This window comes from Dreissena polymorpha, chromosome 3, assembly GCF_020536995.1.
Source record: "Dreissena polymorpha isolate Duluth1 chromosome 3, UMN_Dpol_1.0, whole genome shotgun sequence".
Classification (NCBI taxonomy): domain Eukaryota; kingdom Metazoa; phylum Mollusca; class Bivalvia; order Myida; family Dreissenidae; genus Dreissena; species Dreissena polymorpha.
The window spans coordinates 16,233,661-16,254,491 of NC_068357.1; the positions used below are offsets into that span (position 1 = coordinate 16,233,661).

At 35.6% G+C, this 20,831-nt stretch overlaps 1 protein-coding gene across 1 annotated transcript in view; it reads left to right on the forward strand.

The window, feature by feature from the left end:
* The first annotated feature begins 8,578 nt into the window (after positions 1–8,578).
* LOC127872058 (uncharacterized) overlaps positions 8,579–20,831 on the forward strand; it is a 59,597-nt gene continuing 47,344 nt past the window's right edge. Inside the window, exon 1 of the mRNA XM_052415393.1 lies at positions 8,579–8,791. Coding sequence (XP_052271353.1) covers positions 8,579–8,791 — 213 coding nt within the window. The remainder of the gene's footprint in view (positions 8,792–20,831) is intronic.

Consider the following 20,831-nt stretch of genomic DNA (forward strand, 5'->3'; position numbering starts at 1 on the left):
TCGATAACACTTATTGATTTCTTGATCACAAAAATGACCTTCCTATTTTGATATCGATAACTCAATTTTTAATAAAAAATAATTCAAATCTTGATATCAATAATTCAATTCTTGATGTAAAGAATCGAATTATTGATTTCAACAATATTTTTTTTCCTTATATCAAGAATGGAATTGTTGATGTCAATAATTGAATGTTTGTTATCAATAATGGAATTGTTGATATCGATAATAAAATTATTGATATCAAGAACTGAAGTATTTATAACGCTAAATAGCGAGTAAATAGTATAACGGCCTGACATCAAGAACAGTAGGCAGGTGCAAGTATATGGGAATACATTTAAAAAAAAATACTTAGCTTATCGTCGGACTCGATCGAAAACGACATATCTGCAACTTGTGACAAGCTGCAGATATGTAATTTTTCATCGTTTCCAACGTTTTACTGGTGTTATCAGATTGCTTGCATTAAAAGAATGTACGTATTGTACAAACAAGGCCGTAATCAGAGGAGAACAGGACAACGTTTGTCAGACCAAGCAAACATTAGTCATCGTTTCAACGTAGGCTGAACGTCAAACAGACTTGTTTGACGTCGGTCCAACGTTGAACCGATACTGCGTGTGTTGACTAAACGTCAAGCGGACTATGCGACGCCGGTAAGACGTAGGGCCAACGTTTAACCAATACAGCGTGTTTCCTGGGAAATACCATATATAACCAAGAAATGAAGTATTGTTTGCCGTACCCAGGCTGCATAAGGGAATGGTCTGTACACATATCCGGGGCCATAGTGGAGTTCGCATATCTCGTCATCGGTATAGGTCATACCTAGAAATATAACACATATGTTATATAGTCAGTCTTGTTCTAAGCGACGACTCTTAAGCAAAGCATGAATGTCTGTAAAACCAGGTGACAGCTTAACACTGGATGCTACGCATATAGAAACCTCATACCTGAGATTTCTACATGACTAGCATCATGTATTAAGCTGCCCTCTGTCTTATAGAACACTTTTAAACGGTCTTGAAGACGGCTGTTAAATACAAGATCGAATGTATAAATAAAAAGGCATGTATGTCATATGGAGTCATTTCTCCTTATCTGGGGAAAAAACCCACACAAAACCACATACTTTCTCCCAAACAAACATCATACGTCCGTTCTAAGTAGGTCCGACGTCAATTTGACGTTTGAACATCATTGAACGATGTCACATGTTTGCCGGACAAGCCGTAAATACGCGCTTTTCAAATAAAACATTACGACAACTCCATGATTTAGTTCTTGGCAGCATGCGTATTCCTCCTAACTTTTTTTTTGCTTAAAGTGAACAAATTCTCCCGTTGTCTCAACGATTCCTCTTTCATTATCTAAATCGATCTTCTTTAATAGAGATTTCAGTTTGGCGGTCTCTGAGTTTCATATCATCTGTTGCAGATTTTGTAAAACGGTTTTGGGGTCCAAAGAGAACATAACAGGGACAATAACATCAATACCATATGAGCAGTTAATTTGTAATAAACAGTTACATTATGGTATTCAAGCTCTTTAAATTTGTAACGGGTCGAGATGTGTCGTTTAATGAAGGATTAAACTGAAAGCAACACTTGCGCTTTTTATTATCGACCACGGCATACGATGTCGGAAACAGGGAACATGCCCCGAGGTTATAAACTTTAAACTTTTAACCAATCTCAAGTCAAAGCGAACTCAAGAATTCTAAAGTTGGATTTGTTTATATTCGATTTATTTTTCAATTGTTCAATTTGAACCCCAAACATCGTCCGTGCGGTCCGTGACGATACATCGTCCGTGCAGTCCGTGACGATACATCGTCCGTGGGTCGGTCATAACCTGACTCAACCAACATGAACATATGTGGACACAAGGTGCCGCCCCCACGGACTGGACTTACCCGGCCACTCTGCTGTAAGGTTTACAACTACGCCGCCTTCAACGTTAGTCTGGAACAAACAACCCGCCGACGAGCCCCTACAAGTAGGTTACATTGGAGGAACCGGAGGCGAGTTCACAATACATCGAACGGAAGGTTCTGTTCTTCTTTGGTTAGCTGCCTCTGTCTTTACGTTTTGAACATTAGGCAGGTTACAAGGTGCGAACGAAAGCAAACAGAATATAGCGTTCGATGTCTTGAAATCGCTTCTGGTGTCAAAAGAATGTGATACAGAAACCATACATTTACATGTGATTTATACTTGCGTGTGTCAAGGTCATATATAAAACAAAAACTAGAAGCAAGCATGTTTCGTCCATCTTTTGTTGTTTCATGTAAAATCGTCGGTATGAGATGTCGTTGTTTTTCAAAAAATAGAAATTCGTGTATGCCTAAATTCGTTGATTTTCAATTCTAAAATGATGGATAAAATAAAGGATTGCAATATGATCAACGAATTTTAGATTCAGCGATCTATTATGATTTGACTCTCGTAGTGTTAACACCACGTAAGACAAAGCACAGTAATTCGTTGAATCTTAAATTAATGTATCAGCCTACCCACGAAACCCACTAAAATAATTGCACCACGAATACAAATGGTTTCACAGTCTTTGCATAAGTTTTAACCCATAAAGAGGTGAAAGATATGCATGTCTTTCAATAAAGTATGAGTGCGGCACTCTTTCGTCACCGTCTTAACTATTGAAAATACGTATTCTCTTCTACATTACCTCATTTTCAATTTTATTCCATTGTCATAAAAGCTCTCTAATTATGGAAAATCTTCTCCATTGGTCTTAATTAGACCAAAGACTAATGGAGCGATTCGTTAAAGACATAGGTTATACTTGAAGAGTTATATTTTTGTAAATTATGGAACTGCTGCATTTTTCAATAGTTTCCGAGGTTGAATCTAGTTTAGCCTTATTTACTCATTCGTACCTATCATCATTCGTACCTATCATCATTCGTACCTATCATGCATATTGCGTCTGTTGAAGACGACTTTAAGTGAGCATTATTGAAAGCAATTTCGATCTGAAGTTTTATGCTGTTTTTTGCAAATTAATTTCATTTTTTGAAAACACTGTGACAGAAGGAGAAATGTTTCATCATGACCAATATCACATTTTGTCACAAGCATATATTCTGGAATAAGAAAATATACTTCTAACCCGAGTTAATTCTAATTTTAAATATGCTTATTGTAATATTAGTAAACTATTGGCCAATCAGAGGCTAGTCATACAAGGTATTGTACATATTTTAGGAGGCTAACAGTTTGATAATTCTTCGAGATTATTAATTTTCATCAAGAGTTCCATCCAGTTATATATAGAATATTATGCTACTGTGTTGTAATATGAATTTTATCGGTCAGGGGATGGGAGAATCGAGTTGGTAAATTCTCCCAACCCCTGACCGATAGCTTTCATATTTGCCCTCAGTAGCATAATGTTATATGTATCTAGTAACTCTGCAGATATATATATGCTATAGATTCACAATATTTACTAAAAAAGACCACCTCGCGTCTAAGAGTTAAGTTATCAATTTGGCGGTTTTATATTCAATTGTGCAAACAGTAACAGTGGAAAATCGTATCACGAGGTTAATTAACCTGTTATAACTAACAGTTATATGGCAAGTGTTATCAGTAAATAAATGTGCCAGTTGCGAGATAAATGATCAACTCAGCTTTGGGACTCATGTGCTACATATCAATAGGGAGGTAGCATTTATTTAATATGTTTAGGACGTTAATATCATCGAAAACACTGTGATAAGAGGAGAAATTTGTTATTAGCAACTTCTTCTATTATTACATTGTTTTCAAATATCGTCTGCTGAATGACTTTAAAGGTCGCATGTTGGGATGAATGAGTTGAGGTTACGTTATCTTACTGTAACAATTCCCGTGCACTGTTGATACTACATTTACTCCAACCGCTGGTCTTTGATCCCATAATTCCGTCGTTCGGACTTGGACATCCTACGTCTTTATCATGTGACATTCCCAGGCTGTGTAACATGAATTAATAATGCGAATTAGGTATACACATACTGATCAATTTAAGCCTTCGAGAGATGAACATGGCTGGTCAACATGACGGTGCATTTTTGTGGTGCAGTACTACCCAGCAAGCACATAACGTCGGGTCTTCGTCGGACGTTATGTTTGCTGGGTAAATTCACAAGGCATATGGAATCATTTTCCCCAAAATGGACGTAACTCTAACTTTACCAACCTCCTAGTATATCGGAGATAAATTGTTACCATTGAATTGAATTATCATTATTGTGTGTGTGTGTGACGAGATATGATGGAGCCAATTCTAACATTCCAACCCATTTGAGTTATTTAGCATTTCAGTTGTTTCGATTAATAAGATTTTCGTGACCATGATAATGGGAAACGTCAATTAGCTGTAACGTTACAAATTCTCCCGCACAGCCCGGGTTATTTTCTTCCTCTATTTTAGGGAAATGCATTATCAGAAATTTAAAAAAAAAAACTCAACTCTGTGCTGGGTCAGAAACCTGGCAGCTGTTGTTTTCCATTATTTGATGATACAACGGTGTTAAATAATAGTTGTTTAAGCACAGGCACTTTAAATTATATCAATAAAGAACGTCTATGTGTTATTTATTAAAATACCCCACCCATCACACCTCTCTAGAGAGGTGGGGTGGGTGGGGTATTTTCGTAATGGACATATAGAGAGGCGGGGTGGTTGGGGTATTTTCATAATGAACATATATACGTTCTTTATTGATAGAATTTAAACTTCTTGTGGTTCGAGTAAGGTTCGTGGATAGAATTGGGCAAATCATTTGGATAAAGTGTCGTCCCTTATTAACAAGCTCTGCCTTCACAGCGTTATCCCACCGCTTTAAAAATTGCCCTCGTAGAAGGAGGATTGTCTGATCAGAAACAAACAAAAAAACATACATACTTATTTTCGACCCGAATTATCCGACATTTTAATTATTTAAGATTAGCTTTCTATCATCGATTTGATTATGTAATCGTGTTATATTGGTAACACTCGTAAGCCTCGGGAATCGCGAAATAAAAAGTTCGACACATTGACGTAAGCTTTGTGAAATTTGGACAAAAATAATGTTGGATTTATGGGGAGCTCTCAAAACAAACAACGTCTTTTCTACGTCGGCCCAACGTCAAATCAGAAATGCAAGGTCGGTTTGACGCTTGGTCGACTTAGAACGATTTCTTGTGTTATCTGGGCTGTTATATCAACTGCCGGCCGATACGTTACCAATGGCCCAATTCGTGTGTTGGTATGACGTATTCTGTCACACGTGTCTTATGGGACAATGCACATTTACGATGAGGGTGACAAATATCTCCTAAGTACGCCTTGCCACTAACATCAGGGTTCTCCACGCTGGAAGTATACAAAAAGGCGAGGAATTACTCATTACAATTTTTAAAACATAGACTTTATAAGAGATGTTGTTAATTTTGTAAGCTTTCGTGTGTTTGTTTATTTGAGGTTTTTACACCGTTAATCAGCAATTTCCGTTATGTCGCGGCGAAAGTTCGTTTTTTTGTCTCTGGGTTGAAAACCAGTACTAGACCGCGGAAAGGTCGATTGTTCAAGGACACCTCACCAGCGAAGGAGGGAATCGAATCCTGGTCACCCGGCTGAGAGTTCGGCGCCTTAACCACTCCACCACTAAGGACCCTTCTGCAAGCTTATCAAATAAAGTATCTCTTTATTATTAATACATGCCTTACTTATAGATATCTCCCTTTCATTCCAATCCCACTGGGGTATTTTATTGGCCGATGCAACCTGTTTACGCATCAACAAACCTAAATTTTCACGAAGGAACTACTTTCAGGTGTATTGATACATATTGTATTTTTATTTTTTATATTCAAATTACTGTATCTAATCATTTATTCAAATTTAAAGTACTTAAAAGAAAAAAAACATGCTTTGTTTAGCAGTTCATGTATGTATAGCGCACACATCGAGGTCTTTGTTCAATGATTGCGCTTTGAGGCAGGGTTTATACAATAATAAAACATCCCAAACTATCAGTTCCTTCGACAAACAAATATCGAATCATTCAAGACAGTCAATATAATACATACAGTAGCTTTATGGAAGACGCAAAGTCTGAAACATGCATTCGACACAAATTGTCTCAGCATGATGTCGACTCTGTACAACTTCTAATTGATGATTTCATTATTTTTAACACAATTTAAAACAAATTGTTAATGCTTATGAAGTATACCGGGGCCAATGTGCATCATATGGGTATTGAGTACACACAAATAGTATATCGGGGCCAATGTGCATCATATGGGTATTGAGTACACACAAATAGTATATCGGGGCCAATGTGCATCATATGGGTATTGAGTACACACAAATAGTATATCGGGGCCAATGTGCATCATATGGGTATTGAGTACACACAAATATTATATCGGGGCCAATGTGCATCATATGGGTATTGAGTACACACAAATATTATATCGGGGCCAATGTGCATCATATGGGTATTGAGTACACACAAATATTATATCGGGGCCAATGTGCATCATATGGGTATTGAGTACACACAAATAGTATATCGGGGCCAATGTGCATCATATGGGTATTGAGTACACACAAATATTATATCGGGGCCAATGTGCATCATATGGGTATTGAGTACACACAAATAGTATATCGGGGCCAATGTGCATCATATGGGTATTGAGTACACACAAATATTATATCGGGGCCAATGTGCATCATATGGGTATTGAGTACACACAAATATTATATCGGGGCCAATGTGCATCATATGGGTATTGAGTACACACAAATATTATATCGGGGCCAATGTGCATCATATGGGTATTGAGTACACACAAATAGTATATCGGGGCCAATGTGCATCATATGGGTATTGAGTACACACAAATATTATATCGGGGCCAATGTGCATCGAATGTCGAGCTCGACGCTTTTCTGTCGGACCTGTCGCGGGCCGTTCCGATGGTACCGGCGGAACGATTCCTCGGACCAAGCGCACTCCCATCGGAGTCGAACACTTTTCTCCCGGACCTATCGGGTGCACATCGATCGGACGCATCGAGAGAATGCGACGCGGGCCGTTCCGATGGTACCGGCGCAACGATTCCACGGACCTTACGCATTCCCATCGGAGTCGAACACTTTTCTACCGTACCTATCGTGTGCGCATTACTCGGATGCATCGGGCTGGAGTGATACGAGCCATTCTGATGTTACCGGCAGAACGAGTATTTAGACCTTACGCATTCCCATCGAACTCGAACACTTTTCTCCCAGACCTAACGGGTGCACATCGCTCGGATGCATCGAGTGAATGCGACGCGGGCCGTTCCGATGGTACCTGCGCAACAATTTCATGGACCTTACGCATTCCCTTCGGAGTCGAAGACTTTTCGCACGTACCTATCGTATAAGTCGACATTCGACTTTCTAGAGTAGTTATAATTCGACTTGAATGTTGATTGTCAAGCTCGACATTCGAATCGCTCAAGAAAATCAAATGTCGACTTTGATGTTGTTTGTCGAGTTGGACATTTGAATCGCTATACACAAATCGAATGTCAACTTAAATGTTGAATGTAGAGCTCGACATTCGCAACACTCTAGAAATTCAAATGTCGACTTGAATGTTGATTGTTGAGCTCGACATTCGAATTGCTAAACAATAATCTAATGTCGACTTGAGTGTTGATTGTCGAGGTCGACATTCGAATTGCTAAACAATAATCTAATGTCGACTTGAGTGTTGATCGTCGAGGTCGACATTCGAATTGCTAAACAATAATCTAATGTCGACTTGAGTGTAGATTGTCGAGGTCGACATTCGAGTCGAATGTCGACTTGGAATGTTGATTCTCGATCCCAGTGCCAACTTTACACACATCTGCAAACTAAGGTAAGTTACCTCAGGACTGGCTAGCTGCTAGACCCACCAGCAAACATCTAGCGTCGGTTCTACGTCGGCCCGACGTTTAATCGATACAACGTCGTTTTTACGTTGGACATACGTTGAACCCACGTTACATGTTTTCTGCTTTTCATTCGGATGCTTTAGAAGCGGGGGGGGGGGGGGGTGGGGGCACATAATGACGGTTTAGGCAAACTTGTTCCCTGTCTGCGGTGTGCATTTGACCAGGATTGTAGAAAAAGACGTATACAAAACACACACAAAAGGATAGCACAGAAACAAACATAAATATACAAACACACAATGAATTAGAGCAGCGCTGTGGGGGGAGAAGGGGCGGGGTAGTGTGTGTGGGTCTGTGTGAGGGTGTGGAGGTGAGACAAAGGAAGAAACTGATCACGATGAGCAAAAGCTCGCTTTGTCTAAATGTTTGTCACTTGAATTTTTCAAGTTTATATAGAGATTTCAGCATTTTTGATTATTTTCGATATATATTTCGTTTGCTGCATATTTAAAAAATAAAAAAAATAAAAAAAGAAAGAAAAAGGTTAAACTAGTTTAAGTAGTTTCCACCATATGTTTCAGGGTAGGTGTAATATTATCATACAAATTATATAACGACCCGTGGAATACAGATCCAATATGGCGACAAAACCAGGACAGACTAAGCTAACCTGGAGTGATATACGTAGTTGGGAGCAGGTGTTTGATATAAAGGACCTGGGAACCCTCGTTGGTATTGTAAGGGAGCTGAGACTAGACACCAAAGGGCTGAAAACCCTGGATGATTTCCATAAACTTATTCTTGACCATTGGAAACGCAGTCGCGGGGACTTTGTACTAAAAGGGGATGAGGTGAGTTGAATACTTTAACCTCCGCCTCCTCCTATTTATCATCATCATCATCATCATCATTATCATATCGTCAGTCTCAATCGAAAAATACGTATGTCCAGCTTGTGTCAAACGTCCGTTCCGATCGAGACCGACGAAATTATAAATACATTTTTTTTTTAGTTTTTCATGCCGAGTCCTTTTTGTAACAAACAACTTTTGGAAACTTCGTAATAAATGGAGAATAACACGTGTTTTTTTTTTTAACAATTACAGATTAGGAATGGTTTGGAAAACGGTTTAAAGGAACAAAAACATGTACGCAAGACGCTGCTGGAAAAATATATAAAATCGGAAGATTTTTACGGAAACCTTGATATAAACGTCCAGCGATCCGTAGAAAAAAGTTTCCCAGGTAAGCCAAATTCCACAGACAGCGCGGAATATAAGTCCTATCCACTTCTCGCCCCAAACAATAACAAACAATAGCCTATGTTGTGCGTAAAGAGAGACGCCTGTATTTTGCCAGAAACGTCTGATACATACACATATATTCTAGTTACATGAATGCATGTAATGAGTATGAACTATTACGCATGGCAATCAGGTTTATTTCATATATACAAAATGTAATGCATGGTCGACTTGCTCAGGAAAAGAACCCAGATATATAAGTATAGAACCGCAGTATAGAACCGCAAAAAAACTCTGGAAACCTGTACCCAGTTGTCAAGTGTCGTACTTTTGCATGTTAGGTAGCATTCGAAAACATGTATATAAATACATTTAGTATAATACATTCGATTAGTCTGCTCAGTAAAACAATGTAACTTATTTAACATACTTCTACATCACAATATCTAATAAACCCCTTGTATATGTCGAATTCGGAATTTTCCTTTGATTTTCTGATAAGACAGTCTCGTTAGAAGTTAATACCTGTTCCACTATATAATTCTATTAATAGACAGAACTTTACCGTCATGCGCATGTGTAGATATCAGCCGCTAGGACAATGGTACTCTGCTTTAAAATGTACCGCTGAGTCCCAACAATAACTTCACGCTTTTGATACAATTGTTTTAACTCTCTAAATTTCGTCTGCTGAAAGAGTAAAAAGGAGGAAAAAGTTTACCATCAGACGCATTAAGAAAACATTGTAACACAAAATCATTTGCTCGTAATTAATTATTTGTTTACAAAGTGCCTTGTTTAAATTAGTCTGATAGGGAAAAATAGTTAAACGTTAGACGCGTTAAGAAATTATTGTGACACAAATACATTGCTCGAAACGAACACTCTATTATTGCGGTACAAAGTGCTCTGAGATGCAATTGTTGTTCTCGTGTCATCTGATCTTATTTTTGAATTTAGGGAAGTTAGTTATCATGAAGGCAAATGTTTTGACAGTTGAAGACCTCGCCAATACTGACCCAGCGGTATCCGCACACAATATTGCCGCGGATCAGACTGAAAGGATTATGGGATATTCATGTTTTTGTTTAGTATTTGTAAAGGGAAAATATGTCGCGGGTTACCTGCCTTATGATAAAACCCGACATTAAGTTATAAAATGTAGTTTCCCCGAAATGAAAACGAATAACAAGTGCAATACCTAATATGGCATCTTCGCTTTGTCAATACTACTTTACATGCTGATTGAGTCGTTAGCGAAATTTATGTGTTTTTTCATGATACCGAGTCTAATATTTCGAGTAATTTTGAAAAGTAATTGTAGTAGAAATATGGAGGGGCATTACACTTCATGTATTTTCGTGGGAATATCATGTATTTAATGTTATTTGAATCGAAATTGCAGGCAAATTGATAGTTTTCAAGGGCAATGCTAAGATTTGCCATTGTAGTATAGTTTGAATCAAATTTAGCAATACACATGCGCCCATGTCATTGGTTAGTTTCGATGTGCCTATTATTGTTAATTGTTGACTTGTAAACGAAACACTGTCGTCCTATGAAAGAAGAGACACATAGAAAGCCGGACAAGACAGCGACATTAATAACAGATCTAACTACATATTTTTATTTTCCAGCACTTGAAGGGAGGCCTACAGGTGAACGCATAAGCTAAATTAAATTATAGATTACTTTGCTCAAAATAATAAAGCTTTTTTCATGCTTAATTGAATAAAGCATGTAATATAAAGTGCTTATAGACATTGAAATAGCCCAAATCACTAGTAATATAAAGTGCTTATAGACATTGAAATAGCCAAAATCACTGGTAATATAAAGTGCTTATAGACATTGAAATAGCCAAAATCACTGGTAATATAAAGTGCTTATAGACATTGAAATAGCCCAAATCACTGGTATCATTTTGAAATAGCCCAAATCACTGGTATTATTTTGTAATAGCCCAAATCACTGGTATCATTTTGTTATAGCCCAAATCACTGGTATCATTTTGTAATAGCCCAAATCACTGGTATCATTTTGTAATAGCCCAAATTACTGGTATCATTTTGTAAAACTCAGCCGAGATTATTACTTATTCTGCTTATATATTTGTTAATGCTAAAATGCCAACAAACTTTAGCATATACTTATAAGTAGGATGTATTTCATAAATCATTCAGTTGAGCATGAGTATTGTGTGTATCCTACAGCTTTTGTTGTCAGATATAACCGTGTGCATAATAGTACGACTAATATATTGTTAACCATTTACCATAAGAAATATTGAATCGTTCCAAGTTGAAAGATTTGCAGAAAAATAAGAAAATTTCTGGAAAGATTGAAGGACATAACTATAAAAATAATGAAAACGTCTTCATTATGAACAGTTTCCGATAACTCTCATTCAAATTTCAATTGATACAAACATGTTGAGAAAAAAGGCGATGTTTGGTAATTTTTTTTTTTTTAAATTTCTTTTTTTAACTTTCAGCATGTTATATTTGACAACTTAGTTTAATTAAATAATCTCTTTGTTTTCCTTTCCCTGTTTTATAAAATCTGCAGCCTACGAAATTCAAACATTTCAATGAAAAGCTTCAAAATGAAATAGTTCAAGTGACACAAGCAGAATATGCTCATGTTGGACACATTTTCATTTTGTCCCAGGGTTTTTAAACGTCATTGTTGCATTTCGTCGGTGTCGACCGATAAGGACGTATCTCCAGCTTCGACAATCTGGAGGTACGTTCTTTTCGATCGACACCGACGAAATGTCTCACCTGTTTTAAACCCTTATCAATTAAAATAATTTCCAAATTAACGACATCTGTAAATGACAACTGATAGAGTACATTTTGTTAGTAATTATAATAGAACTCTGCGATCCAAGACTTGTTTTGGACCACTTCCTTTCATTGTAATAATGGTTTTGATAAAAGATTATCAGCAAATGTGAATTTGTATAATTATAATGCATGCCTTTGTCACAGTATTATACTATATAGTAGAGTAAGCTCATAATAATTTGTACACAGCGTCAGAGCTCTATAGTATAGTAAGCTCATAATAATTTGTACACAGCGTCAGAGCTCTATAGTAGAGTAAGCTCATTATAAGTTGTACACAGCGTCAGAGCTCTATAGTAGAGTAAGCTCATTATAAGTTGTACACAGCGTCAGAGTTCTATAGTAGAGTAAGCTCATACTAATTTGTACACAGCGTCAGAGCTCTATAGTAGAGTAAGCTCATACTAATTTGTACACAGCGTCAGAGCTCTATAGTAGAGTAAGCTCATTATAAGTTGTACACAGCGTCAGAGCTCTATAGTAGAGTAAGCTCATACTAATTTGTACACAGCGTCAGAGCTCTATAGTAGAGTAAGCTCATACTAATTTGTACACAGCGTCAGAGCTCTATAGTAGAGTAAGCTCATTATAAGTTGTACACAGCGTCAGAGCTCTATAGTAGAGTAAGCTCATACTAATTTGTACACAGCGTCAGAGCTCTATAGTAGAGTAAGCTCATACTAATTTGTACACAGCGTCAGAGCTCTATAGTAGAGTAAGCTCATACTAATTTGTACACAGCGTCAGAGCTCTATAGTAGAGTAAGCTCATTATAAGTTGTACACAGCGTCAGAGCTCTATAGTAGAGTAAGCTCATACTAATATGTACACAGCGTCAGAGCTCTATAGTAGAGTAAGCTCATACTAATTTGTACACAGCGTCAGAGCTCTATAGTAGAGTAAGCTCATACTAATTTGTACACAGCGTCAGAGCTCTATAGTAGAGTAAGCTCATTATAAGTTGTACACAGCGTCAGAGCTCTATAGTAGAGTAAGCTCATATTAACTTGTACACAGCGTCAGAGCTCTATAGTAGAGTAAGCTCATACTAATTTGTACACAGCGTCAGAGCTCTAGATGAAGGGCGTATTTCTACAGCTACCGGGGTATATTACTTATTTTTGATCAACACCCTTTGTTGCGGGTTCTCATTAGAACTGTCTGGAAAATATTCTAATGAGAACCATCAGCATCGGATTTAATAAGAATACGTTAGTAATTGACATGTTAAGACAATTTTACTCCCTCTTATGGAATACGTGAGTTATTGACATGTTAAGACAATTTTACTCCCTCTTATGGAATACGTTAGTAATTGACATGTTAAGACAATTTTACTCCCTCTTATTGAATACGTGAGTTATTGACATGTTATGACAATTTTACTCCCTCTTATGCAATACGTTTGTTATTGACATGTAAAGACAATTTTACTCCCTCTTATGGAACACGTTAGTTATTGACATGTTAAGACAATTTTACTCCCTCTTATGGAATACGTTAGTTATTGACACGTAAAGACAATTTTACTCCCTCTAATGGAATACGTTAGTTATTGACATGTTAAGACAATTTTACTCCCTCTTATGGAATACGTTTGTTATTGACATGTTAAGACAATTTTACTCCCTCTTATGGAATACGTTAGTAATTGACATGTTCAGACAATTTTACTCCCTCTTATTGAATACGTGAGTTATTGACATGTAAAGTCAATTTTACTCCCTTTTATGGAACACGTTAGTAATTGACATGTAAAGACAATTTCACTCCCTCTTATGGAATACGTTAGTTATTGACATGTTACGACAATTTTACTCCCTCTTATGGAATACGTTTGTTATTGACATGTTAAGACAATTTTACTCCCTCTTATGGAATACGTTATTTATTGACATGTAAAGACAATTTTACTCCCTCTTATGGAATACGTTAGTTATTGATATGTTCAGACAATTTTACTCCCTCTTATTGAATACGTGAGTTATTGACATGTAAAGTCAATTTTACTCCCTTTTATGGAACACGTTAGTAATTGACATGTAAAGACAATTTTACTCCCTCTTATGGAATACGTTAGTTATTGACATGTTATGACAATTTTACTCCCTCTTATGGAATACGTTTGTTATTGACATGTTAAGACAATTTTACTCCCTCTTATGGAATACGTTATTTATTGACATGTAAAGACAATTTTACTCCCTCTTATGGAATACGTTAGTTATTGACATGTTATGACAATTTTACTCCCTCTTATGGAATACGTTTGTTATTGACACGTTAAGACAATTTTACTCCCTCTAATGGAATACGTTAGTTATTGACATGTTAAGACAATTTTACTCCCTCTTATGGAATACGTTTGTTATTGACATGTAAAGACAATTTTACTCCCTCTTATGGAATACGTGAGTTATTGACATGTTAAAACAATTTTACTCCCTCTTATGGAATACGTTAGTTATTGACATGTAAAGACAATTTTACTCCCTCTTATGGAATACGTTAGTTATTGACATGTTATGACAATTTTACTCCCTCTTATGGAATACGTTTGTTATTGACACGTAAAGACAATTTTACTCCCTCTAATGGTTTACGTTAGTTATTGACATGTTAAGACAATTTTACTCCCTCTTATGGAATACGTTTGTTATTGACATGTAAAGACAATTTTACTCCCTCTTATGGAATACGTGAGTTATTGACATGTTAAGACAATTTTACTCCCTCTTATGGAATACGTTAGTAATTGACATGTTAAGACAATTTTTCTCCCTCTTATGGAATACGTTAGTTATTGACATGTTAAGACAATTTTACTCCCTCTTATGGAATACGTTAGTTATTGACATGTTAGGACAATTTTACTCCCTCTTATGGAATACGTTAGTTATTGACATGTTATGACAATTTTACTCCCTCTTATGGAATACGTTAGTTATTGACATGTTAAGACAATTTTACTCCCTCTTATGGAATACGTGAGTTATTGACATGTTAAGACAATTTTACTCCCTCTTATGGAATACGTTAGTTATTGACATGTTAAGACAATTTTACTCCCTCTTATGGAATACGTTAGTTATTGACATGTAAAGACAATTTTACTCCCTCTTATGGAATACGTTAGTTATTGACATGTTAAGACAATTTTACTCCCTCTGATGGAATACGTTAGTTATTGACATGTAAAGACAATTTTACTCCCTCTTATGGAATACGTTAGTTATTGACATGTAAAGACAATTTTACTCCCTCTTATGGAATATGTTATTTATTGACACGTGAAGACAATTTTACTCCCTCTTATGGAATACGTTAGTTATTGACATGTTAAGACAATTTTACTCCCTCTGATGGAATACGTTAGTTATTGACATGTAAAGACAATTTTACTCCCTCTTATGGAATACGTTAGTTATTGACATGTAAAGACAATTTTACTCCCTCTTATGGAATACGTTAGTTATTGACACGTGAAGACAATTTTACTCCCTCTTATGGAATACGTTAGTTATTGACATGTTATGACAATTTTACTCCCTCTTATGGAATACGTTAGTTATTGACATGTTATGACAATTTTACTCCCTCTTATGGAATACGTGAGTTATTTACATGTAAAGACAATTTTACTCCCTCTTATGGAATACGTGAGTTATTGACATGTTAAGACAATTTTACTCCCTCTTATGGAATACGTTAGTTATTGACATGTTAAGACAATTTTACTCCCTCTTATGGAATACGTGAGTTATTGACATGTACAGACAATTTTACTCCCTCTCATGGAATACGTTAGTTATTGACATGTTAAGACAATTTTACTCCCTCTTATGGAACACGTTAGTTATTGACATGTTAAGACAATTTTACTCCCTCTTATGGAATACGTTAGTTATTGACATGTTAAGACAATTTTACTCCCTCTTATGGAATACGTTAGTTATTGACATGTAAAGACAATTTTACTCCCTCTTATGGAATACGTTAGTTATTGACATGTTAAGACAATTTTACTCCCTCTGATGGAATACGTTAGTTATTGACATGTAAAGACAATTTCACTCCCTCTTATGGAATACGTTAGTTATTGACATGTAAAGACAATTTTACTCCCTCTTATGGAATATGTTAGTTATTGACACGTGAAGACAATTTTACTCCCTCTTATGGAATACGTTAGTTATTGACATGTTAAGACAATTTTACTCCCTCTGATGGAATACGTTAGTTATTGACATGTAAAGACAATTTTACTCCCTCTTATGGAATACGTTAGTTATTGACATGTAAAGACAATTTTACTCCCTCTTATGGAATACGTTAGTTATTGACACGTGAAGACAATTTTACTCCCTCTTATGGAATACGTTAGTTATTGACATGTTATGACAATTTTACTCCCTCTTATGGAATACGTTAGTTATTGACATGTTAAGACAATTTTACTCCCTCTTATGGAATACGTGAGTTATTGACATGTTATGACAATTTTACTCCCTCTTATGGAATACGTGAGTTATTTACATGTAAAGACAATTTTACTCCCTCTTATGGAATACGTGAGTTATTGACATGTTAAGACAATTTTACTCCCTCTTATGGAATACGTTAGTTATTGACATGTTAAGACAATTTTACTCCCTCTTATGGAATATGTGAGTTATTGACATGTACAGACAATTTTACTCCCTCTCATGGAATACGTTAGTTATTGACATGTTAAGACAATTTTACTCCCTCTTATGGAACACGTTAGTTATTGACATGTTAAGACAATTTTACTCCCTCTTATGGAATACGTTAGTTATTGACATGTTAAGACAATTTTACTCCCTCTTATGGAATACGTTAGTTATTGACATGTAAAGACAATTTTACTCCCTCTGATGGAATACGTTATTTATTGACATGTAAAGACAACTTTACTCCCTCTGATGGAATACGTTAGTTATTGACATGTAAAGACAATTTTACTCCCTCTGATGGAATACGTAAGTTATTGACATGTTAAGACAATTTTACTCCCTCTGATGGAATACGTGAGTTATTGACACGTAAAGACAATTTTACTCCCTCTTATGGAATACGTTAGTTATTGACATGTTAAGACAATTTTACTCCCTCTTATGGAATACGTGAGTTATTGACTTGTAAAGACAATTTTACTCCCTCTTATGGAATACGTTAGTTATTGACATGTAAAGACAATTTTACTCCCTCTTATGGAATACGTTAGTAATTGACATGTTAAGACAATTTTACTCCCTCTTATGGAATACGTGAGTTATTGACATGTTAAGACAATTTTACTCCCTCTTATTGAATACGTGAGTTATTGACATGTAAGGACAATTTTACTCCCTCTTATGAAATTCGTTAGTTATTGATATGTAAATACAATTTTACTCCCTCTTATGGAATACGTGAGTTATTGACATGTTAAGACAATTTTACTCCCTCTTATGGAATACGTGAGTTATTGACATGTAAAGACAATTTTACTCCCTCTATGGAATACGTTAGTCATTGATATGTAAAGACAATCTTACTCCCTCTTATGGAATACATGAGTTATTGACATGTAAAGACAATTTTACTCCCTCTGATGGAATACGTGAGTTATTGACTTGTAAAGACAATTTTATTCCCTCTTATGGAACACGTTAGTTATTGACATGTAAAGACAATTTTACTCCCTCTTATGGAATACGTTAGTTATTGACATGTTAAGACAATTTTACTCCCTCTTATGGAATACGTTAGTTATTGACATGTTAAGACAATTTTACTCCCTCTTATGGAATACGTTAGTTATTGACATGTAAAGACAATTTTACTCCCTCTTATGGAATACGTGAGTTATTGACATGTTAAGACAATTTTACTCCCTCTTATGGAAAACGTTAGTTATTGACATGTTCAGACAATTTTACTCCCTCTTATGGAATACGTTATTTATTGACATGTAAAGACAATTTTACTCCCTCTGATGGAATACGTTATTTATTGACATGTAAAGACAACTTTACTCCCTCTGATGGAATACGTTAGTTATTGACATGTAAAGACAATTTTACTCCCTCTGATGGAATACGTTAGTTATTGACATGTTAAGACAATTTTACTCCCTCTTATGGAATACGTGAGTTATTGACATGTTAAGACAATTTTACTCCCTCTTATGGAATACGTTAGTTATTGACATGTTAAGACAATTTTACTCCCTCTTATGGAATACGTTAGTTATTGACATGTAAAGACAATTTTACTCCCTCTTATGGAATACGTTAGTTATTGACATGTTAAGACAATTTTACTCCCTCTGATGGAATACGTTAGTTATTGACATGTAAAGACAATTTTACTCCCTCTTATGGAATACGTTAGTTATTGACACGTGAAGACAATTTTACTCCCTCTTATGGAATACGTTAGTTATTGACATGTTAAGACAATTTTACTCCCTCTGATGGAATACGTTAGTTATTGACATGTAAAGACAATTTTACTCCCTCTTATGGAATACGTTAGTTATTGACATGTAAAGACAATTTTACTCCCTCTTATGGAATACGTTAGTTATTGACACGTGAAGACAATTTTACTCCCTCTTATGGAATACGTTAGTTATTGACATGTTATGACAATTTTACTCCCTCTTATGGAATACGTTAGTTATTGACATGTTAAGACAATTTTACTCCCTCTTATGGAATACGTGAGTTATTGACATGTTATGACAATTTTACTCCCTCTTATGGAATACGTGAGTTATTTACATGTAAAGACAATTTTACTCCCTCTTATGGAATACGTGAGTTATTGACATGTTAAGACAATTTTACTCCCTCTTATGGAATACGTTAGTTATTGACATGTTAAGACAATTTTACTCCCTCTTATGGAATACGTGAGTTATTGACATGTACAGACAATTTTACTCCCTCTCATGGAATACGTTAGTTATTGACATGTTAAGACAATTTTACTCCCTCTTATGGAACACGTTAGTTATTGACATGTTAAGACAATTTTACTCCCTCTTATGGAATACGTTAGTTATTGACATGTTAAGACAATTTTACTCCCTCTGATGGAATACGTTATTTATTGACATGTAAAGACAACTTTACTCCCTCTGATGGAATACGTTAGTTATTGACATGTAAAGACAATTTTACTCCCTCTGATGGAATACGTAAGTTATTGACATGTTAAGACAATTTTACTCCCTCTGATGGAATACGTGAGTTATTGACACGTAAAGACAATTTTACTCCCTCTTATGGAATACGTTAGTTATTGACATGTTAAGACAATTTTACTCCCTCTTATGGAATACGTGAGTTATTGACTTGTAAAGACAATTTTACTCCCTCTTATGGAATACGTTAGTAATTGACATGTAAAGACAATTTTACTCCCTCTTATGGAATACGTTAGTAATTGACATGTTAAGACAATTTTACTCCCTCTTATGGAATACGTGAGTTATTGACATGTTAAGACAATTTTACTCCCTCTTATTGAATACATGAGTTATTGACATGTAAGGACAATTTTACTCCCTCTTATGAAATTCGTTAGTTATTGATATGTAAAGACAATTTTACTCCCTCTTATGGAATACGTGAGTTATTGACATGTTAAGACAATTTTACTCCCTCTTATGGAATACGTGAGTTATTGACATGTAAAGACAATTTTACTCCCTCTATGGAATACGTTAGTCATTGATATGTAAAGACAATCTTACTCCCTCTTATGGAATACATGAGTTATTGACATGTAAAGACAATTTTACTCCCTCTTATGGAATACGTGAGTTATTGACTTGTAAAGACAATTTTATTCCCTCTTATGGAACACGTTAGTTATTGACATGTAAAGACAATTTTACTCCCTCTTATGGAATACGTTAGTTATTGACATGTTAAGACAATTTTACTCCCTCTTATGGAATACGTTAGTTATTGACATGTTAAGACAATTTTACTCCCTCTTATGGAATACGTTAGTTATTGACATGTAAAGACAATTTTACTCCCTCTTATGGAATACGTGAGTTATTGACATGTTAAGACAATTTTACTCCCTCTTATGGAATACGTTAGTTATTGACATGTTAAGACAATTTTACTCCCTCTTATGGAAAACGTTAGTTATTGACATGTTCAGACAATTTTACTCCCTCTTATGGAATACGTGATTTATTGACATGTAAAGACAATTTTACTCCCTCTGATGGAATACGTTATTTATTGACATGTAAAGACAACTTTACTCCCTCTGATGGAATACGTTAGTTATTGACATGTAAAGACAATTTTACTCCCTCTGATGGAATACGTTAGTTATTGACATGTTAAGACAATTTTACTCCCTCTGATGGAATACGTGAGTTATTGACACGTAAAGACAATTTTACTCCCTCTTATGGAATACGTTTGTTATTGACACGTAAAGACAATTTTACTCCCTCTTATGGAATACGTTAGTTATTGACACGTAAAGACAATTTTACTCCCTCTAATGGAATACGTTAGTTATTGACATGTAAAGACAATTTTACTCCCTCTCATGGAATACGTTATTTATTGATATGTAAAGACAATTTTTCTCCCTCTTATGGAATACGTGAGTTATTGACATGTTAAGACAATTTTACTCCCTCTTATGGAATACGTGAGTTATTGACCTGTTAAGACAATTTTACTCCCTCTTATGGAATACGTGAGTTATTGACTTGTAAAGACAATTTTACTCCCTCTTATGGAATACGTTAG